General features: G+C 38.9%; 1 protein-coding gene across 3 annotated transcripts in view; it reads left to right on the forward strand.

Annotated features, from left to right (window-relative positions):
• KIAA0408 (KIAA0408 ortholog) overlaps positions 1 to 4816 on the forward strand; it is a 30830-nt gene extending 26014 nt beyond the window's left edge. For all 3 annotated transcript variants that reach the window (XM_069598981.1, XM_069598980.1, XM_069598979.1), the window contains exons 5-6: positions 636 to 1968; positions 4226 to 4816. In XM_069598981.1, the coding sequence (XP_069455082.1) occupies positions 636 to 1968; positions 4226 to 4399 (1507 nt within the window). In that variant the 3' untranslated portion in view covers positions 4400 to 4816. The remainder of the gene's footprint in view (positions 1 to 635; positions 1969 to 4225) is intronic.
• Positions 4817 to 24563: the final 19747 nt, after the last annotated feature.

The raw sequence follows: 24563 nt of genomic DNA on the forward strand, positions 1-24563 counted from the left end.
TAGCTTGAGCAGCCACATGATTTTTACTGCAGCTTAAGAAAGAAAAAAAAATGTCCTTTACTCATCAGAAAAAAAAAAAAAGCTCACTTTTCTTTCTTGTCTAAATAACACCTCCCATTTGGTATTGCTCATGTCTCTGTGCTTTGATTCCGATTTCTGGAATGAAATAGAATGTTATTTCATTAATTTCTTAGAATGTTATTTCAGATTCGAGAGGAGGAGATTGAGCTCAGACGACATTATGAATAGGAATTCAGTAGGCCAAGCTGACATGAGGAAATGGCAAGACAAAACCTATGGAAATGGAAACACCAGTAGGAGACACCCAAGAGACTACACAAAGTAGAGTCTGAGTGTAGGTGAAGTTTAAGGTAATAGAAGAAAATGAGAGACAGTTTAAAAGACAGTTTGGGTCAGACTATGTATATAGTCTTGAATACAACACTGAGTGGTGGTCTTTATCCTATAGCAAAAGTGACTTGAAGTTTTGTACTAGGAAATTTATATACAAATATTGTTTAAGGAAGTTGTGACTCCTTTTCCTATAACAGAATCCATTGTTTTAGGCCCAATATCTTTTAAGAGCTTATCATTAACAAAGACATCACTAATATAGCATGTTTTATAATTTTTAGGATGAAGTCAGATTCTTTTCTCCAGGAAACACCAAATGTAACAAATGCTCCTCATGGAGGTCACATGATCAACAACAGCCAGTGCATTCCTTCAACCAGTTTAGAAAACGAGAAGTGGAAAAACAGAAAAAATCTGAGCTGTACCAATGTTTCCCAGAACAATTCCAAGAAAAAAGATGGACTTGATACAACCGATCTGAAAAGAAGTGAAACCCCACCAATTCCTCCTCCAAGAAGCACATCTAGAAATTTTCCCAGCTCATATTCTGCACAAGCCCATGAAAGTTGGAAGGAATGTTTAGACCACAGCAGCTGGGTGGCCCAAGAGGGTCAAGGTGAAAAAAACAGCCACCCTCATTTCCTTTGGAAGCATGATGAGATGTCTCTGCTGGGTCTAAATGAAGGGAGGACTCTGAATAATGGTATCACGTGTCCTTCTTTGGCACCAGAAGCCAAAGTAGATAACAAGCCTTCATGTAATGACAATGTTGGACTTAGCATGTGGTTGTGCAACACTGGGGTTTGTGCAAAAAATAGCCCCTCTACACTGTGGTTTCAGAAAGCCTGCTCTACTCCAGATAAGCCAAAATATGAAAAGGTAATTCCAGATCACTCTGCTAAATCTCCTGCTGATCTTCCTATAAGCAATGACTGTAGCTCCTTAGTGTCACAGAGCAGCGGCCCACTGAGAAGTTTCAGTTATGGCTTTGAAAAGACTACTGGGAATGAAAAGCTGGCGAAAAAGACTGATGAATTTAACAGAATTGTATTTAGAACAGATAGAAATTGTCATGCTGTACAACAAAGTCACAGCTGCTCAGAACGATCCGAAGATCTTCAGCGCTGTGAGACCTTAGCTGCGTGCACAGGCAATGTCTCAGTCAGTGGTGGTGTTTCTGACCTTCTGAAAGCCAGTGCCCCCACGCCTGTGCCCAGGGAAAATGTGCCTGATAATTCCACCAAAAACCCCACACCAGGCCAGTTCACACAAACACGGGAGCCCATAAGCCCTAGCGGTTACCGGAATATGCTTCACGAGCATGACTGGAGACCAAGTAGTTTGTCTGGCCGGCCAAGGTCCGCGGACCCCAGGTCAAATTATGGTGTGGTGGAAAAGCTGCTGAAAACCTATGAGACGTCTGCGGGGTCTGCATTGCAGAATTCTAGATGCTTCCAGGCCAACTGGACGAAATGTAGTTCTGATGTCAGTGGTGGAGCCACATTAGGTCAGCATTTAGAAAAGCTCCACATAGAACAAGAGCTTGAGCACAAGACAGCAATGCATGGAGCACAGCACGTGAAGCAAGGGGTAGATCGGAAAAAGGCAACTGAGGTGAGAAAGCAATCTAACATATTTGGTGGAACTGCATCCATGTTTAACAATGGCTCAGTGTTCAGTCGTTTGCCCATTCATATAAATAGAACATAGGCAAATGTTTTGACATCTTTTTAGTTCTTTGACCCTTCATTTGTGAGTAAATATAAACCTTAGGATTGTAACTCAGCACGAACATTTAAAAGTTTAGTTTTTAAGTCTGGGTTTGGTACAATACAGCTTTTATTTAAATTCTGAAATAGCAGAAAATATAATGTAATAAGTGGGCTCAAGAAAAAAATGATCAAATATTTGTTGTGTTTCTTTCTTGAATATTCTGAATGTGAATTTGTTCATTTATAGAATTTTATCCTATTAAAGTGTTTATATATTTTAAAGTATATGGAAAGTATTTTAAAAATAACTTGTATTTTTCTGTTATTAGCTATGATTGGTTCTGTCATTTCTAGAATTTGATTTGTGTTCTTCCTCATGGGATTATTCACATGAATATGAGTTTGGTTAAAAAAAACATCATTTAAAATAGTGCCTCATAAAGTTCTCTTATTGTGGAACTAAAAGGCAGTATATGAAAAAAAATGATAGTATAGCATAAAAACTTTAAAGTCATTATTATAGGTATAATAATGCCTGGAAAATCCCATGGATGGAGGAGCCTGGTAGGCTGCAGTCCATGGCGTCTCTAAGAGTGGGACACGACTGAGCGACTTCACTTTCACTTTTCACGTTCATGCGTTGGAGAAGGAAATGGCAACCCACTCCAGTGTTCTTGCCTGGAGAATCCCAGGGACGGGGGAGCCTGGTGGGCTGCCGTCTACGGGGTCACACAGAGTCAGACACGACTGACGCGACATAGCAGCAGCAGCAGCAGCAATGTGTGGAAATTGTCCCCCCAAAATGGATATTTAAATAAACTTACCTTTTTTATTACAGTGTGCTTGCAAAAGAGTGTAATCTTAGAGGGGAGAAAAGAGGTTGAAGAGATCTGTATTTACAATGAAGAGCTATCCATCAGTACCTTATACAGATAATTTATTAAAAGTTACAAGGTGGCATATTGTTATAATTAGGCAATACTTTGAAAATCCTAGTTTTAGAAACCACAGTGTGTATGCAGCATAGTTTTAAAGGACGCTAGTTGCCTCCTTCTGGTGTGAGAAATTTTTATGTGGTTTTCAAGTCCTACAAAAATATCAGTTTACATCCAGTTGATCAGAAACTTTGTCTGTTTGCCCAAAGTGCAAATAACTATCCTGCTTTTGTATGAGTGTTGTTTAGTTGAGCCCATAAATACCTGTAAGGCTTCAGATGGAAGGGCATGGACGTGGAAGCATGTGTACAATAATCAGCCAAAAATTCTCATTAACAAATATTATTAAATATTTCCCATTTTTGCAATGATTGGAGATTTGAGAAGGGTCCTCTACTGTAGATCCTTAAGAGCAGTTCTTATATTTGGGACACCCCTGGTGGTGTGGTTAAGAGTCCACCTTCCAATACAGGGGACATGGGTCTGATATCTGGTCAGAGAACTAAGATCTCACATGCCCAAGGGGCTACTAACCCCAAGCGCCACATCTAGAGAGATGCCTCACACATGGTAACTGAGAGCCCACTCGGCAACAAAAGATCCCACATGCCCCAATTAAGACCCAGCACAGCCAAAAGTAAATATTTTAAAAAAGAATGAAGTTCTATTTTAAAGTCTTTTAAAAATAATTTTGAAGCTTTTAAAAGATTAATAGTAAGAGTGGTTCTTAGTGAACAAAAAAAAGATAGCATCAGACAAATCTTTTGGTGATTTGTGTTCTTTTTGTTTATGATCTCTAAAAGTGTCAATAACTTGACATAAAATAACCAGATGCAAATTAATTCTTCTTTAAATTATTGTCTTTAAAACACTGAAATATCCTAACACTCCACTAAGGAAAATCTTTAGTTCCATCATGTCAGTGTTACCTGACATAAACTTTGAGTTCTAACATAAGATTAACTTACATAGTTCTAAAAAGAAATTAGTTGTATTAAAACTTAGTACAATGAGATCCACAAGATTAGCAAATGCCATATTCATATTCAAAGTGAGCTGTTTTGATTAAAACATCCCAGACCACAAATATTAGACAAAGAGTTTCTTTAATTTTTCTTGCTTGTAAACTTGGTAACACATTAATCTTACAGTTGGGATCCATAATATATTAAGCTCTTTGTTGGTTCCTGAATGGTGAGGTGAAAGTCTTCTTTTGTGTCTTAGGAATCCATGGCAGTGAAATCCTCACCTGGAAAAGGATTTTCCCGACCTGCTAGACCAGCAAATCGCCGTCTCCCATCCAGATGGGCATCTAGATCTCCTTCAGCACCTCCTGCCTTGCGGAGAACTGCCCACAACTTCCCCGTTCCTCTGCGATCAGAAGCATCGATGGTCTAAGTCTCTGGCCTGGATTGCTAGACTGCGAGAGTCCCGACTGCCAAACAGAGTGTTCCGAGTGTTTACAACCAATTCTGTCTCTTCTGTACCTTTCAAGATTACTGGGACAATTTAAACATTAACTTCCCATCAGTCTTCAGTGTTTTTAATCTATGGAGTAATTATCTTCCTCTATTTTGATTTCCTAGATCAGAATTTTTTAATGCCATCCTCATTAATTTGCCAATATGATTTAAGTTGAAACAGTGTACTATATTGTATATTCTGACTTTCTTGCAAGTGGCAGAAAGCAAGGTTATGTGCATGGCTATGTGTTTTGTAGGTGCATGTGTTGATACAGGAAATGTCAGTATGTATTTAGAGAAGTAAAACTTATGTGCTAGTGTTGACTTTGAAATTATAACATATATACCTATATATTCTTTGTGTTTATTTAAAATTTTTTAAAACACACAGTATTATTTATATTTTTTGTACCTTTTAATAGGTATCCACTTAAGGCGTTTGAGGTACATATATTAACTAACCACTTCCTTGGCCCCAACTACATAGAAAACTAACTATACATATACCTAAGGTTAGTAGGTTTCTATAGCCAACTCAGTTCCTTAACCCATATAGGGATAGACTCATACCGTTGATCTCCTCGTTTATTCTTTTAAATATTAATAAATAAAAATTTAAATAGGTTGAAACAGATCAGCCTTCTAAAACAAACGCAAAATGTCCACAAAAATTTTTATATATCATTCAGCAGTTTATTATGGCTTTCGCTGTATACTTGATCCTCAGAGCCAGCATAAGACTGCTTTATAAACAATATAACTAAACAATTAATTTATTTTGACAACTTCAGTAACAAACATACCTTAAATATGGTTTAAAAAGAAATTCAGTTAGGCTGAATCCTAATTTTGGCTAAATTTTAGTAAGCTTTTTTTCAGCATTTGGAGCAATACATATTGTGAGAGGTAAGTTATTCACTTTTTCCTTTTTTAACCTTTTCCCTGAAATTAGTAGATAAGAGACTATTTCAAATTTTTATTAACAAAGAAAATCAGGAATGATATTTCATTGAGAGCTGAATTGTATTTCTTGTAGTGTGCTACATTCAAAAAGCCTTAAACTAACCTTTGGCATCCGTGGATAGCATAAGGGACAGAAACTTTTTTGGTGGTCACAATTTGCCAACAGTGAATATCCATATACTCAGAGCTGACAGAAATATGAACGTTGAGGTGCCCGAAATTCTACATGAATGATCTTAGAAGCAATTTTGCTGTCCACTGTCTCTGTATAAAGCCAACTACATTATTAGATAGTAATTCTATTTAAGCTTTAAAGCTTAACAAATTCTTATTACAAAGATATTCAAAGAGCCATCTCCTTGTGATACATTCTAACGATTTAGAAAAATTCACTTCACGCCATGATTTGAGGTACAGTAATTAAGTTTTGAATCCCAGACTGCCTTAAAGGCTCAAGACTGTTGCATGGTGATGGCCAGATCCATATTTTCCGATAAGAAGAGTTTCCAGGAGTTGAGCAGAATTAAACTTCTAGAACATGAGGTTGGAGCAGATGGTAAGAAAGGGCTACAGATCCAGTCTTTTAATTCTTGTTTGTTTCAGGAATATCCTTTTCCATAGGAAGACGGTAAGAGAAAAGGACCCTAGATATCAAGTGATGTCACTCATATAATATGCTTTTCATCTAAAAGGGAGAAGACACTGGGGAGGCGGGAGACTATGGCATAAGGTGTTGAACCTGGTAGGAAGATCCTGCTGTGTAACAGTGGAGCACAAGCCTGCCCAAGGGCTGTGCGACATAGCTCCTCCTCTCCTTCACTGTATCCCAGGTAGTCTGATGTGGGTCTGTGGTCCTAACTTGAATTACAAGTCAAATATTGAGGGTTGTTTTTTAATTCTTGTCCTCACCCCATAATTACTAAAAGAGAATTTCCAGGGGTGGGGAGGGAATTTTGAGTCCTTAATAACGCAGAACAAAATATTTGCTAATTACGGAGATTTGGAAGCAGTGGCATTCATTGATACCCTAATGATGTGCATCATTGGATATTCATGTTACTTCTCTGGGACTTCCTTATCTGTAAATTAAAAGGGTGACATTGTCACACATCACAATTTTGTGCCACTTGTTCTGACCATCTGAATGAAATAGTGGGATACCTTTTAACATCCTATGTTGACAAAAATCACAGAATATTAGAGCTGGAAAAAAACTTAGCATCCACTCCAACTCCTTGATTGTAAAGTTGGAAAAACTAAAATAAGTATTATTTGAATATTCTGTCTTCTCTTTTAAATATTTTATAATTTTTTATGGAAAAACCTATCCGTTAAATGGAAATTATCCTTGAAAATACATTTTTGATGTATTGTGACATTTAGCCAGTAGTTTTTCTACTTTGGATGGGCATTTTCTTCCCCCCAAACTTACCTTTATTATGCCATCATTACTGGATTTTAGGGGGTTATAAAAATTTCAGAGGTACTTGATTAGAAGTTTGCCCTGGCAGACTTTTGAAGGGAAAAAAATCTTATATTATTTCAATAGAGTTACTGACGTTGTAGATTGATCTCAGAAAGGAAGAAGAATGAGGCAGAGAAGAGTGTTTGAGTTTCTGTGCCTGTGTGCCTGTATGTGTGTGTGCGTATGTGTATACGTGCACAACCCTTGCCCATGCTCCCTATGTTGCTTTATGATCAAAGCCAAATACAGATGATGTTGTATAATTCACTTTATTAAAAATTATTCATAACTTTTATTTACTTTTACATAGACAATGACCAAATATTATCATGCACAAAACGCAATTACTTCTACACAGAGGATTCAGCCAGTCTCCACGTCATCCTAAGAAAATATTTGGACCTGAAAACGAGAATGTGCTTTCCCATGCAGACTTTTTAAAATGACTTTTAGTCACACTTGCTGACAAACAGCTATTCAATAATGAAATCTCTTTCAATCATTGGAAACTATCAAGCAAAATACATGTGGAAACACTTGGGGTGGCATGTGTATACATGAGGAAGAACATTTATATTTTCCTCTTTTACTGGTGAAATTCCAGCTGAGAGCTAAACTCAAATATGTACACAGTTCAACCTAGCTTCTCCTACAATATCTCAGGATGGTCGCCTGCTTGAACTCCTGCGCCCAGTCATATGCAAACACATCTAGTTTCTCTTGTACTGACACTATTTTGTGTCTATTTATCTGCTTATTAAGTCTGATTAAGTTTGTTTTAAAAAGAAATACTCCTCTGAAATTTGCTCTTACCTTATGAAATCAGTTAAATTATTTTTAGACATACACAGATTTCTTGTTATTGTTGTTTTAGTTGCTAAGTTGTGCCTGACTCTTTTTCAACCCCATGGACTGTAGTCCACCACTCTCCTCTGTCCATGGGATTTCCCAGGCAAGAATGTTGGAGTGGGTTGTCATGTCCTTCTGCAGGGAATCTTCCCAACCCGGGGATTGAAACTGCACCTCCTGCTTAGCAAGTGGGTTCTTTACCACTGAGCCACCTGGAAAGCCCCACAGATTTCTAGTAGAGTGCTATTTTGCTTCAAATTCTGCACATCTCTTAAGTAGCAAGTACTTAATCAGAGGGACTTCTCTGCCAGCTCAGCAGTAAAGAACCCATGTGCAATCCACATGCAGAAGCTGCAGGAGATGTGAGTTCGATCCCTGGGTTTGGAAAGTCCCCTGGAGGAGGGCATGCAACCCACTCCAGTATTCTTGCCTGGAGAATCCCATGGACAGAGGAGCCTGGCAGGCTACAGTCCATAGAGTCGCAAAGAGTTGGACATGACTGAAGTGACTTAGTATGCATGCACCTTTATCAGAATCTAGACCCATGGCCTTCATTTTATTACAGCTCAGAAAATAAGTCTCTCCAGAAATGAGCTTCATAAAGTAAAAGAAAGCAAAGAAAAAGATTGCAGGAGGAGTTTTAAGGCAAGTGCCTAGCCAACATTTTTTATTGGGGGAATTCTTATCATAGAAAATAATCTTTGTCTCAGTGGGAAAAAAATCATAAGGCTTAAAATCTGATACATATTACAATGATCTCATGAATCCAAAAGGTAAGATTGGCAACTTCTGGGAATAAAAATGATTCTGTTTTTATGAATCTATGATGGAGTCTAGAAATGAGAGGAGAAGCTAGAGTAGGAAGGACCTTAGAAATCACACAGAGCCATCTCATGTGACTTTAAAAGACAGGCAAGGGTGGTGCGTGTAGACTGATAGTCTCTTCTTTCCACCTTCCTTTTATTGTCATCCAAAATTTTATCTACATAAACCCGTAGATAAAATCAACCATCTATATCTTCATATAATAGACCATAAGAGCAAAATGAGACACCCCAGAAACTGAATGTGACATTTTTCTTCAATAAAAAACAGAAATAGGCACAACATCAAAGAGTGAGATCATGTCTAGAAGAACTTAGAAAATGACTGTATATATGAAGTGGAAAAGCATAGGGAACACCCATATTGCATCTGGAAACAAAATATAGTCTCAGGGAAAAAGAAGTGCAGTGATATTATAACTAAAGAAGGTGAAGCTTATCCGCTGGATCATGGAAAAAGCAAGAGAGTTCCAGACAAACATCTATTTCTGCTTTATTGACTATGCCAAAGCCTTTGACTGTGTGGATCTCAAGAAACTGTGGAAAATTCTGAAAGAGACGGGAATACCAGACCACCTAACCTGCCTCTTGAGAAATCTGTATGCAGGTCAAGAAGCAACAGTTAGAACTGGACATGGAGCAACAGACTTTTCTCCAAATAGGAAAAGGAGTACATCAAGGCTGTATATTGTCACCCTGCTTATTTAACTCCTATTCAGAGTACATCATGAGCAACGCTGGACTGGAAGAAACACAAGCTGGAATCAAGATTGCAGGGAGAAATACCAATAACCTCAGATATGCATATGACACCACCCTTATGGCAGAAAGTGAAGAGGAGCTAAAAAGCCTCTTGATGAAAGTGAAAGAGAAGAGTGAAAAAGTTGGCTTAAAGCTCAACATTCAGAAAACAAAGATCATGGCATCTGGTCCCATCAGTTCATGGGAAATAGATGGGGAAACAGTGGAAACAGTGTCAGACTTTATTTTGGGGGGCTCCCAAATCACTGCAGATGGTGACTGCAGCCATGAAATTAAAAGACACACTCCTTGGAAGAAAAGTTATGACCAACCTAGATAGTATATTCCAAAGCAGAGACATTACTTTGCTGACTAAGGTACGTCTAGTCAAGGCTATGGTTTTTCATGTGGTCATGTATGGATGTGAGAGTTGGACTGTGAAGAAGGCTGAGCACCGAAGAATTGATGCTTTTGAACTGTGGTGTTGGAGAAGACTCTTGAGAGTCCCTTGGACTGCAAGGAGATCCAACCAGTCCATTCTGAAGATCAGCCCTGGGATTTCTTTGGAAGGAATGATGCTAAAGCTGAAGCTCCAGTACTTTGGCCATCTCATGTGAAGAGTTGACTCATTGGAAAAGACTCTGATGCTGGGAGGGATTGGGGGCACCAGGATGAGATGGCTGGATGGCATCATGGACTCGAGGGACTTGAGTCTGAGTGAACTCCGGGAGATGGTGATGGACAGGGAGGCTTGGCGTGCTGCGATTCATGGGGTCGCAAAGAGTCAGACACGACTGAGCGACTGAACTGAACTGAACTGAACTGAACTGAATCAGCTTCTCTGAGCTCTGTCCTGAATGGAAAGGAGGTGGGCTACACGGAGCAGAAGAAAAGATACTTGACAGCAAGAGTATCCATTGTTGATCCACTGCCATCCAGTTAAACAAACAAATAGGCCAGGGCCTGAGAACATGAAATTTCTGGCCATAGTACTACTCCATTCTGTCTCTGGGGGAGGAGGTTCCCGCAGACTGTCTGTGCCCCACAGGTCTGTACCAAAGGGTCACCCAGTTCCATCAGCTCACTTTTCCCACACTCACTCAAGTACCATTCTGATTCTCAAATTAACAACTTGTTTAGAGAAATAAGAGTATCAAGACCAGTGTTTTTCTTTTTTTTAAATATTTCCAGGAAGTTTTCTCTAATAGTAAAAAAAAAATAACTACCCAAAGTCTCTGTCTATAGAGAGATTTCTCCATCCTTGGCTGCAAAGAACATAATCTGATTTCAGTATTTACCATCTAGTGATGTCCATGTGTAGAGTCATCTCTTGTGTTGTCGGAATAGGTTGTTTGCTATGACCAGCATGTTCTCTTTACAAAACTAATCTGTTAGCCTTTGCCCTGCTTCATTTTGTAATCCAAGCCCAAACTTGCCTATTATTCTTACTTTTTTGCATTCCAGTCCTCTAGGATGAAAAGGACAATCTATTTTTGATGTTAGTTCTAGGTGTTGTAGGTCTTCATAGAACTGGTCAGCGTTAGCTTCTTCAGCATCAGTGGTTGGGGCATAGACTTGAATTGTTGTCATGTTGAATGGTTTGCCTTGGAAATGAACAGAGATCATTCTGTCATGTTTGAGACTGCGCTCAAGTACTGCATTTTGGACTCTCTTGTTGACTATGAGGACTACTCCATTTCTTCTAAGGGATTCTTACCTACAGTAGTAGATAAAATGGTCATCTCAATTAAATACACGCATTCTCATCCATTTTAGTTTGCTGATTCCTAAAGATGTTGATGTTCAATCTTGCCATCTCTTGTTGACCAGGTCCAATTTACCTTGATTCATAGACCTAACATTCCAGGTTCCTTTGCAGTATTATTCTTTATAGCATCAGACTTTACTTTCACCACCAGACACACCCACAACAGCATCAATTCCACTTTGGCCCATCCACTTCATTCTTTCTGGAGCTACTAGTAATTGCCCTCCGCTCTTCCCTGGTAGCATGCTGGACACCTTCTGACCTGGGAGACTCATCTTTCAGTGTCCTCTCTTTTTGCCTTTTCATATTGTTCATGGGGTTCTCAAGGCAAGAATACTGGAGTGGTTTGCCATTCCTTCCTCCAGCGGACCATGTTTTGTCAGAACTCTTCACTATGACCCATCCGTCTTGGTGACCCTGAATAGCATGGCTTATAGCTTCATTGACTTATACAAGCCCCTTCGCTACAACAAGGCTTTGATCCATGAAGGGTGGTGTCTAAAATCATTTCATTTAGGGTAGCCATAACTTGAAAATTTTTACAGTCCTTAAACAAGCCAGAATTTTGTTTGCTTTGTTCAGTTACTGTGCTAAGTGCTTAGGAAAGTGCAAGCAGAGAATAAGTTCAATAAATATTTGTTGAATAAATTTTTAAAAAATTGTTGTTAACAGTTTAACAATAACAAAATGTTTTAATCATTTGTTATCAGGAAAATCAAAATAGGTTTTCCTCTCTGCTTTCTTATTTAATTACCACAGGCTGAAATTATTTCCCAAAATTGAGCCAGCTGAATTTACTTTGTATAGTAATTTCTCTTCTTGATGGTGTCACCACATTTTCAGCACTTAAAATGTACTTACAAATAGAGATCATTTGTTTTCACTGTTTTGTAAACTTTATAAGGATAATCACTGGCATAAAATGACAAGAATACTACCAACGAGGTAGTATTCTTGAATGTTTGAATTGACTGCTGGTAGAAATTTAAGTATCTTTTAGCTGAAAAGTCAGTGTGCTATGTGAAATATTGTAAGGCTCTCTTTTTTAGTGTCTGAGGAGAAATGTAGTTGAAGGGCTTTTGTGAAGACAAAAAAATAACAGTATAGGAGTAACTTTTACCACATGTCACTGAGTTAAAATTTCCAAAATTTCATAGTTGATATCAGCTCTTCACAGCTCTCACATTTTATTTTTTTTATTTTTTTTTAGGATTATTTATTTTATTTTATTTTTATTTTTTTTTTAATTTTTTATTTTTTAAATTTTAAAATCTTTAATTCTTACATGCTTTCCCAAACATGAACCCCCCTCCCACCTCCCTCCCCATAACATCTTTCTGAGTCATCCCCATGCACCAGCCCCAAGCATGCTGCATCCTGCGTCAGACATAGACTGGCAATTCATTTCACATGATAGTATACATGTTAGAATGTCATTCTCCCAAATCATCCCACCCTCTCCCTCTCCCTCTGAGTCCAAAAGTCCATTATACACATCTGTGTCTCTTTCCCTGTCTTGCATACAGGGTCGTCATTGCCATCTTCCTAAATTCCATATATATGTGTTAGTATACTGTATTGGTGTTTTTCTTTCTGGCTTACTTCACTCTGTATAATCGGCTTCAGTTTCATCCATCTCATCAGAACTGATTCAAATGAATTCTTTTTAACGGCTGAGTAATACTCCATTGTGTATATGTACCACAGCTTTCTTATCCATTCATCTGCTGATGGACATCTAGGTTGTTTCCATGTCCTGGCTATTATAAACAGTGCTGCGATGAACATTGGGGTACATGTGTCTCTTTCAATTCTGGTATCCTCGGTGTGTATGCCCAGCAGTGGGATTGCTGGGTCATAAGGTATTTCTATTTGCAATTTTTTAAGGAAACTCCACACTGTTCTCCATAGTGGCTGTACTAGTTTGCATTCCCACCAACAGTGTAGGAGGGTTCCCTTTTCTCCACACCCTCTCCAGCATTTATTGCTTGCAGATTTTTGGATCGCAGCCATTCTGACTGGTGTGAAGTGGTACCTCATTGTGGTTTTGATTTGCATTTCTCTAATAATGAGTGATGTTGAGCTCTCACATTTTAACTGTTGTCTTATGACACCCAGTGAAAGCTTTCACAGATAACTCAGTCTCAAAATGTTTTTGCTAAATAAGCCAACTTTGAGAACTACTGTTTGCCATTAGATAAAGCAGTGATTCATCATGTTAACCCATATTTTAGCCATTTTTACAAGTTTTTAATTTTCCTCTTAAGTAGTTTTACTAAATTGAAAATCTTTTTTAAATTGTTATTTATTTATTTTTGGCTATGCTTGGTCTTGGTTGATGTGCAGGGACTTTCTCTAGTTGCAGAGAGTGGGGCTACTCTCTTGTTACGGAGCACAGGCTCTGGAGTTCGTGGGCTTCAGTAGTTGCAGTAAGCGTATGCAGCATGTGAAATCTTCCTGGACTAGGATCAAACCCATGTTCCCTGCATTGGCAGGGGGATTCTTTAACCACTGGACCACCAGGAAGGGCCCTAATTTCATCAGCAGTTTTCTCTGCCTAAACCAGCACATATACGTGTCAAAGAGCAGATTTTCAAACTCATTTCCCATTTCTTTATAAATTTATCTAAAAGATAAGCATCTAAATAATTATTTCTGTTAATTTTCAACAAAATTCAGCATTTATGTCCAGCCCACTAATCCACAAAGAAAAGCAAAAAGCAAATTCTTTGAGAGGGGGTATTATTGATGCACCACCCCAGGGCCGCTGATTCATGCAGAATATAAAAGGGTGACCCCTTGTTGACATCAATGTCAACATCATAGATTCATTTCTCTGCACTCATCAATGGGCATTTTCATTAATTAAAAAGAAATCTCATATATAGTTTAAAAATCATTTTTTGTAATTTCAATCTGTATAAATTAGGATAAAGATTTTTAAATTACCAAATTATCAGTGTCCATGCTTTCCAATTTAAAATAAAGAGCAAGGTTAGGGTTCATCTTTCAATCGGTCATTCTAGAATATACTTCTTGTGTGTTAGAATTATCAAACATCATTTAATAATTGTATCTTTTTCATCCTGTTGGTTTTTTTAAAATCTCCAAACAGATGTAATCATAACTATAGCATGGAGCTTCACCAAGATTGGGGTTATTTAAACAGATTTTAATAATCAGGCAATTCTGTCTTTTCAATTGTGCTTTTCACTCCTAGCTAATATTTTTTTCCTCTGTTGGTGCAACATTTTCTGCTCCTTTGAACAGTTTATTTTAATGTTAACCACAAGAACAGTGATGGTTTATGCAGTTATTCTCAGAGTTTTATCCACTGAAAGATATAAACAACTAGACCTTTGCCAGTTCCACCATATTATAGCTCATATTTCAAATATGCCTCTAAGTTCATCCTACTATTTTTAGATGGCAGCTACCTAGTACCAGTTCAGTAGTAAAGAGAATGGTCTATGACCTTTCCATCATCATTTCATTGGTAAAACTCATCTCTCTAACTTTTGCTGATTTCTAGAAGTACTAAGAAGTTTAAATTATCTGTTTTATTTTACTCAATATTCAGCTTGGGACCCAAACTTCCTTTTTAAATGACATAATATATTACCTGAGGAAATACAATTTTAAAACTGTTGTTGTTGTTCAGTTGCTTCAGTTCAGTTCAGTTCAGTGCAGTAGCTCAGTCATGTCCGACTCTTTGCGACCCCATGAATCACAGCACGTCAGGCCTCCCTGTCCATCACCAACTCCTGGAGTTCACTCAGATTCACGTCCATCGAGTCCGTGATGTCATCCAGCCATCTCATCCTCTCTCGTCCCCTTCTCCTCCTGCCCCCAATCCCTCCCAGCATCAAAGTCTTTTCCAATGAGTCAACTCTTCGCATGAGGTGGCCAAAGTACTGGAGTTTCAGCGTTAGCATCATTCCTTCCAAAGAAATCCCAGGGCTGATCTCCTTCAGAATGGACTGGTTGGATCTCCTTGCAGTCCAAGGGACCCTCAAGAGTCTTCTCCAACACCACAGTTCAAAACCATCAATTCTTCGGTGCTCAGCCTTCTTGCTTAGTCGTGTCCAACTCTTTGTGACCCCAAGGACTGCAGCACGCCTGGCTTCCCTGTCCTTCACCATCTCCCAGTTTGCTTAAATTCATGTCCATTGAGTCAGTGATGCCAACCATCCATTTCATCCTCTGTCACCCCCTTCTTTTCCTGCCTTCAATCTTTCCCAGCATCAGGGGCTTTTCAGAAAATGATAACACAACATGCAATGCAGCTTATTTTAAAATACTTATTTGCTATTGGCAGGAAGTATAACTTAGAAGGAATCAAGCACTTGTAAACAAAATACATAATCACATTAACTGTTAGAAACTCTTAAATTCCATTTTGCAATCAATGACTTTCTGTGGCATGCAATCTAAAGGTTAGAAACACTGATTCTTTGTTTTTCAATAGTGAAAGATGTGTATCAGTTTTCACAATCAATAGCCAGACAAAAAATAAAAGATGATCATAATTGCAAGCCATATTGGGAACATGATTAACTTAGCAATATAAAATAATTACATAGAATTTGGGGGGGGGGGGTCAAGCAGAGTGATGTGGTAAGTGAAAGTGCATCCATGGACATGTTTTCATCCACCCAGCCAGTTTATGTCTTTTGGTTGGTGCATTTAATCCATTTACATTTAAGGTAATTATCAATATAAATGATCCTATTACTGTTTTCTTAATTGTTTTGGGTTTATTTTCTATAGGTCTTTTCCTTCTCTCATGTTTCCTGCCTACAGAAGTTCCTTTATTTATTGTAAACCTGCTTTGGTGGTAACTTTTGCTTGTCTGTAAAGCTCTTGATTTCTCCATCAAATCTGAATGAGAGTCTTGCTGGGTAGAGCATCCTTGGTTGTATGTTTTCCCCTCTCATCACTTTAGAGATATGATGCCATTCCCTTCTGGCTTGTAGAGTTTCTGTTGAGAAATCAGCTGATAGCTTAATGGGAGTTCCCTTGTATGTTATTTGTCATTTTCCCCTTGTTGATTTTAATATTTTATTTTTGTCTTTAATTTTTGTCAGTTTGATTACTATGTGTCTTGGCTAAAAACACTGATTCTGGCAGCAACTGAATAATTACTCTAAAGACTGGCTGTACAGGTCTCTGAGGACACATGGGGAAATCCCGTTTTTCAGCTTTTCCCATTTTTCAGCTGCTCTAGCAGCCAGTGCCATGAGCAATCTTAGCACACTGTTCTTCCTCTAGTAGCATGCTCACATTTATTTTGTGGGACCGCACTGTGGTTGACAGCACTTTATTCCCCAGAGCACAAGAGTACTAAACTTTCCATTGTATCTAAAAAGGTTATGCTTTCTTGGCTGACATGAAAGCCACAAAACATTCACCAACAAAGAAAATCAGGTTATCTAATTTTCATTGGGTTGGCTTGTACCCAACACAGTTTTATACACTTTTTATTTTGACGTAATAGTTGACTCATAGGAAGCTGAGAAAATACAGCTTCCCCTGATGATGACATCTTATAGAGGCTCTAGTGTAAAATCAAAACTAGAAACTGACATTAGGACCTGCATTTTAAAACCTGTATTCATTTGTGTGTGTGTGTAGTTTTATTTACCTTTTTTCATGTACAAATTTGTATAATCACCACCGCAATCAAAATACATATTTGTTGCACCATCACAAGACAATTCCTTTGTGCTGCCTCCTTAAATCTGTGTCTCCCTCCTCACTAAACCCATCCTTGTGCCCTGACAGCCACTAACCTGTTCTCTACCCATCTAGTTTTATTGTTTCAAGGAGGTTATATGAATGGAATCATACACTATTAATATTGTGGGGGTGAAAATCTAACTTTTTTCACTAAACATAATGTCCTTGGGGTCCATTTGGTTTGCTGCACATATCACTGTGTGTGCGTGCGTGTGTGTGTGTGTGTGTGTGTGCACACACGCACGCGCATGCTCTTGTGTCCAATTCTTTACAGCCCCATGGACCGAAACCCAAGAGGCTCCTCTGCCATGTAGCTTTCCATGCAAGAATACTGGATGCGGTGCCATTTCCTTCTCTAGAGGATCTTCCTGACCCAAGGATCAAAACTGTGTCTCTTGCATCTCCTGCATCGTAGGCGGATTCTTTACCACTAGTGCCACCTGGGAAACGGTTGAAAGTTCCAAAGCTACTAGTGTAGTCTAGGATATCTAGTGGCTTCATATCAGTACTTTTCCCATCAGGGACCAGTCAGGGGGACAGAAACAATAAGAATCTAAACACGTAAGAACGGGAAATTGATAACAAAGGGACAGACTATCTAGAGAAACAAACTGATGATGAGGGCTAGAGGAGCAAGGAAGAAGATTTAACACCTAGAGATTAGGAGCTGCTCATGTTCCTTAATGTTCCTAGCCTAGAACACCCACACTTGAAGCTGCACTGTTGGAAACTCCATCAGGGCTTTTTCTAGGATGCTACATAAGGACCATTTCCGATAGAAAAATGCAGCTTCCATTTGGACTGTCAAGTTTAAAATCACCTCACCATCACTATCATTACAACAACACTGGCAGTTATCACTGGGTGGGAGCTGGAAGCCAGAAGCTTCCCTTCCTTTATCATCCAGATCTCCTTCCAGTACCAAAGGGGCCTAGAAGATACAGTGTAGTCTCACAGCCCTCGTCATACACAGCAGAGTCTAAAAGGGAAGTGGGAAAGTCCAAAATATTTCTGCAGAACTTTATCTAAACTGAAACACTTGACTTGACATTAATGCCTTAAACAAAGGATCAAAGATGGAACCTGTTGGCCAACTTTTTGTTTTCTTCAGTATTTTAGAGCAAAATGAAATTATCACTAGTATGCAGCAGGATCGTTTACTTATGGATCCCAGTAAGATCAGCAAAGAGACTTTAGAGGCTCAAATTGGTAGAGAGTACTACATGGAAATTTCAAACTTCTAGTAAGAGAATAAAGGAATTTATCGAATTTTTTTCCCCAAAATTGTACTTCAGATATTAACTTATTTTTGTGAAGAAGAACATGGAATAAGTCTTTCACATAAAAATATTTAATCTGTTTTTAAAGGAAAGAAGATTAACAAATCACTGAGGATCATTCTTTAAACTACATTTTACATTTGTGCTCCAAGCAAGCGCCTCTTACCCAGATCATCTTAAATCAATTTACAAAACCTGAAAATATATTAATTCACCTGGTATCTCTTCTCTAACTCTGAAATTTGCACTCTAGGATTGTTAGGGGAAGCACCCTAACTGAAACCGCCCACCTTGGCCAGGCCCTTTAGTAACCATTCGGATGAGCTGTTTTATGACAGGAGATCCTGGTAAGGAATACGGAACTAATAAGCCATCACCAACTGGAAGAGTTCAGGAAAGGTCAAAAGGAGACATCGTGTGTCCATCCACTTCCCAGAATCCCTCTCGCTAGCATCCATCTTGGCTGGGCGATGTGTGCACCACCAGGAAAGACTCTGAATTAGAATGATTGGCCAAAGACCACCTGAAAACTAATCCCATCACCATAAAACCCAAGACTGCTAGCCACGTGGCAGAGCAGTTCTGGATTCCTTTACCCTGCTGCTCTCCACCCGGGTGCCCTTTCCCAATAAAATCTCTTGCTTTGTCAGCACATTTGTCTCCTCGGACAACTCATTTCCAAGTGTTAGACGAGCCCAGTTTTGGGCCCTGGAAGGGGGTCCCCTTTTCTGCAACAGAATGTTCAGGATTATTCAACAAAACTTCTGAAATTATTTAAATCTTAAGTCCATTTCAAGAGAAGAAAAAATATGATACTGGAAAAACCTAATTGAAAATCTTGACCTTTTCAAATATTTCTTTTCCTTAACAGTTCTAATTTCTGAAATTTTATAAAGCACAAAGGGAAATTTTCAGAATGGAATGAAGAATGACTTTGATTTTCTGTTTTCTACTCTGGGGTCGGGGTCTACGCCCTTTAGGTTTCATAAACCACAATGAAAAGACAGATCTGATTCTAAATTACCTGACTGTTATGGTCCCCAGAGATCCAATCAGTCCATTCTGAAGGAGATCAGCCCTGGGATTTCTTTGGAAGGAATGATGCTGAAGCTGAAACTCCAGTACTTTGGCCACCTCATGCAAAGAGTTGACTCATTGGAAAAGACTCTGATGCTGGGAGGGATTGGGGGCAGGAGGAGAAGGGGATGACCCAGGATAAGATGGCTGGATGGCATCACGGACTCAATGAACATGAGTCTGAGTGAACTCCGGGAGTTGGTGATGGACAGGGAGGCCTGGCGTGCTGCGATTCATGGGGTCGCAAAGAGTCGGACACGACTGAGCGACTGAACTGAACTGAACTGAACTGAACTGATGGTCCCCCAATTCAGAAAGTACACATGCAATGAGGGCAAAGAAACACACATTAGCAACCAGAAGTAAAGTGAATGCTTTGGGAAAACATACAGTCAGGGAAAACGGCAAGGCAAAGCCATCCCGTTGCCCTGCATATCCGGTGTAGCTCTTTGCAGGGCTGTGGGGGAGTGTAGGGGGCAAGCTGAGGAGGGAGAACAGGGAATGTCAGAGGAAGACCTCACCAGATACTACTGTTCTACATATTGATAGAGAAAGAGGGGTAGGAAATGGCCACTTGATTTTGACAATGTAACAAAGGGAGCTTCTTTTCACAATGTCATGGGACATTAAAAACAGGCTTGTTGGAAAAGGGGAGCCCCAAATTCAGGCACCACCATCAACTTGTTCTTTCATCAGCCTCAGATGGGAGTCTAGCTAGCTACCAAAAGGGGGAGCAAATGAGCTACCGACACCAGCCATCTCAAGGTGTCTCTCATTATATTCGTGAACTATAACAGTCGGGGGAAGGAGAAAGAAGAATTCAGAGAAGTTTAGAGGACTTGATAGCAAATAGGCAGTTACTTACTCTTTTGACTGCAAGGAAAAGATTTTGCTGTATCGTAGAAGGCAATGGCACCCCACTCCAGTACTCCTGCCTGGAAAATCCCATGGATGGAGGAGCCTGGTGGGCTGCAGTCCATGGGGTCGCTAAGAGTCGCACATGACTGAGCGACTTCACTTTCACTTTTCACTTTCCTGCATTGGAGAAGGAAATGGCAACCCACTCCAGTGTTCTTGCCTGGAGAATCCCAGGGACCGGGGAGCCTGGTGGGCTGCCGTCTACGGGGTCGCACAGAGTCAAACACGACTGAAGTGACTTAGCAGCAGCAGCAGCAGCAGAGTGGGAAAAAATAGTGGGATTTCATTGGTGTATAGCAAAATACTTTTGTATTTTCTACTTAAAATTTTACAGAGACATATTTGTAAAGAGGAAACAAATTTTAAAATCTATAAACAAAATATGATTTCCTTGATTTACTCTCTCAAATGATGCTTATCTTCCAGTATCCTAATTGGAAAATTAATTTCCCTTAAAGAATAGGAGAAATCTTTTTATCTGATAAATAAGTCACTTTCTACTCATTTAAATTGTGTGTTTTCTGTTAGCTTCACTGTGTCTAATCTATCAACTTATTTTAAATAATAGACTATAAAATTACCCTGACCTAGGTAAAGAAATTATCATCTGGAGGAAAATGGTTCCAATAAGCATATTTATGATGATCATACATGTGAGGTTTCTATATTTAAAATTATAAATACATGATGCCCAGTTAAATTTGTACTTCAGATAAACAATAATCAGTTTATAATAACACTATTGGTTTATTCTACTCTGAATCGATTGTTAACACAAAGATAGATGATGATAAGTAGACAGAAGACAGAAAGATAGAATACAATATTTGGGACATCCTTACAGTAAAATATTTTTTGTTGTTTTCTGATTCTCAATAGAGGAAAGAAAGAAAAAAAGAAATATTTTGAAGGCAGAGCCCAGAGGAAGGCTAACCAGACTAACAATATATTGGTTGCTTTGAAAAGCAGAGGAGGTTTTAAGCCGATCTCCATAAGAGATAATGGAGCTCCTAGCTGCAACAATATATTAAATAGGTATTTCCCAGGCTTAACACCCTACAACATGCAGCTCAGAAGAAAATGGAACAAACAGTCAAAAGAATTCTTTTGACCTGGAAAAGTCGATCTGGAGTTAAGAACAGTTTATAGCTTAGAGCAGGATAAACAAATAAAGTGGTTATTAACTGATGGTTAACAAAAAAGATTAAGAAATCAATTACAAAAATAGAAGCTAATTATAAAAGAAAATATTTTCCCATTGTATTCATAATAATACTCATTATATAAAATTTGAAATCATTAGAGAAATATAATTAAAAACACAATGCTTTCCCAACCCAAAAAAGATAATAGAGAAAGACAGTATTTTTATTTTTGAATAAGCACTAAACCAGACTATAATGCACATCACAGGTAATCTGCTAGGAGACTGTAAAGATAGAAAGGAGTTTTATCCTCTTATATAACAAAGCTGATAGAGTCCATTGCATGCTAAGTCGCTTCAGTCATGTCCGACTCTTTGTGACCCTATGGACGGTAGCCCACCAGGCTCCTCTGCCCATGGGATTCTCCAGGCAAGAAAACTGAAGTGGGTTGCCATGCTCTTCTCCAGGGAATTTTCCCTACCCAAGGATAGAACCCACATCTCATCTATCTTCTGCATTGGCAGGCAGGTTCTTTACTGCTAGCTCCATCTGGGAAGCCCAATACATACCTATTTTCAAGATAATAATAACTAATCCTCAAGTGGGAGGATTGGACAGCATCATCAGTCATACAGAATTCATCCTAAATTCAGCTGGTAATTCAGTGACCATCTATGCTAGGTAACTGAACTAGCCAGAGGGAAAACACCCTTTTCTTATTTTTATGACAGAAAGTAGTTTTATACATTGGAGTGAGGTGCCCATTCAAGTTAAGGCTCCTGTCCTCCCACAGAGACTGGGAGACTGTCTCCTTTAATGTTTGCATTGCCTTTTATGTGTGGTGGGGCCAGGGCCGGAGTAGGGATGGGGCAGAGGGGCTCAAACAAACATATCCTTCTCACAGCTCCGAAGGCTGTCCTGTGCTGTGCTTAGTCGCTTAGTCATGTCCAACTTTTTGTGACCCCCTGGACTGCAGCCCGCCAGACTCCTTTGTCCATGAGGATTCTCCAGGTAGGAATACTGGAGTGGGTTGCCATGCCCTCCTCCAGGGGATCTTTCCCACCCAGAGGTCGAATCCCGGTCTTACGCATTGCAGGTGGATTCTTTACCGCCTGAGCCACCAAGGAAGCCTGCTGCTGCTGCTGCTGCTAAGTCGCTTCAGTCGTGTCCGACTCTGTGCGACCCCATAGACGGCAGCCCACCAGGCTCCCCGTCCCTGGATTCTCCAGGCAAGAACACTGGAGTGGGTTGCCATTTCCTTCTCCAATGCATGAAAGTGAAAAGTGAAAGTGAAGTCGCTCAGTCGTATCTGACTCTCAGAGACCCCATGGACTGCAGCCTTCCGGGCTCCTCTGTCCATGGGGTTTTCCAAGCAAGAGTACTGGAGTGAGGTGCCATTGCCTTCTGCTGCTGCTGCTGCTAAGTCGGAAGTCCAAAATCAAGGCAAAGTGAACAGATTAGATGTCTTGTGAGGTGTTTCCTAGGTGGCGCTAGTGGTAAAGAAAACGCCTGCCACTGTATGAGACTAAGAGACACGGGTTTGATCCCTGGGTCGCAAAGATCCCATGAAGAGCATGATAACCCACTCCAGTATTCTTGCCTGGAGAATCCCATGGACAGAGGAGCCTGGGCTCGCAAAGAGTTGGACAGAACTGAGCGACTTCACTTTCACCTTTAGGAGCCTAATGAGAGGAAGATATCTTCCTATATTTTCAACAGGAAAAAAAGTAGCCTCTTATTTTAAAATTGCATTTGCCCTTAAATGTTATGAGAAAAGTTAAGGCGTTATCTACCTACACCTAGATATAATCCTATTAGCATTTTGTTATATTTTATACATTACTTTGTTTTTTATAATTGTAATCAAATAATATAAACCTAATTTTGTGTCTAAACTTTTTCTTTTAACGTTATCCCATATTACAAATATCACTTTTAATGGTAATCTTTTCATTGTTGTGTTATGGTTCATTTCATACAGCAGTTGAAGCTTTTATTCCTTCATATTTACCATTAGTTCATTTTGAAAGATTGTCAGAAATAGAATTCCAAAGTAAATACAAATGAGCCTTTTAAAGTTTTTGTTAGATGTCTCTGAGCTGCTAACAGTTGCTTTTCTAAGTAGCACAATTATGTCTTATTCAATAATTTTTCTCTCCCTAATTTTTCAAGTAATTGCACAGTTTCTATGATTTTTAAAAAGTGACTTGAACAATTCCCTCTTCTTAATTCAATTAAATACTCATTTAGAATTTAGAATTATTTAGAAGCATTTAGAATTATTGGGAATCATGAAAAATAATATTCCTATTAGTTTTGTATTTCTAGGGAGAGCCCACGCTTTTTGCCCTCATTGGAAGCCATCACTTGACAGTGAACCATCACGGACCAATCAGCAGCAGTTGCCAGAGAAGAAGGAATACTGGGTGAATCTCATGTTGCCTTTGACCAAGCTTTGAAGCTCTAACGAACACTTGTGATCATTGCATCCTCATATAGAAAAACAGATTGCTCAACTTCAAATTAATAACCAAAGCGTGTTTTAAAAAATAATCTATTTGGCTGCATTACATACTTTCCTTGCTCTGCTGCAGGCTGTCCTGTTTACCCTAGAGACAAACTAATGTAAACACTGGAGACTCCACTGATTTGAGTCTCTGAAGCAGCCACTGAGGTCCTTTGATCAATGGACAAAAAGAAAAAAAAAATAGGTCCCTAAAACGAAGCATCTTTTCTCTCTCTCCACCCCACCCTCAACTTTTCTTCTTTTGTCAGCTGTTTAAAAGATCTAATTAAAGCCACTGTGTTTTGATACACAGTCAGACCCCAACAGATTGAATTACAAGTCACCCTGAAGTCAGAGACTCAAGGCAGGGTCCTAGCTTTTAAAGCTAAAATGATGAATAACAGGTGACATTTGATCAAATTCAGCATTGGTTTTCTGGCAGAGAGATGAAAAGGAGGGATATATAATTTTTAAATTAATATACAGAACTTAGATCCTTTTTGTCACAATTCCATTTTAAATTACCCTATGTCCCTTGTAATTAACAACAGCAAAAAATTAAGCACTATCCTTACATATTACTAACCAACTAATAAGATACTTAACATGAGATATTCCAGAAGCATTTTATCACTGTATTAAATTCATCCCATAAATTGAGAAATATCTTTGTTTATATAGAATGGAAAAAGACTTAGCCAGGCATATACAGCATATACTATACAGCACTCTCAAGAATTTCAGGATGTAGATGGAGAAATAGGATATTTATATATAAATGGTAACCACTATAACCATACATGGTATTGAACAGAAATTATGAT

This window comes from Ovis canadensis, chromosome 8, assembly GCF_042477335.2.
Source record: "Ovis canadensis isolate MfBH-ARS-UI-01 breed Bighorn chromosome 8, ARS-UI_OviCan_v2, whole genome shotgun sequence".
Classification (NCBI taxonomy): domain Eukaryota; kingdom Metazoa; phylum Chordata; class Mammalia; order Artiodactyla; family Bovidae; genus Ovis; species Ovis canadensis.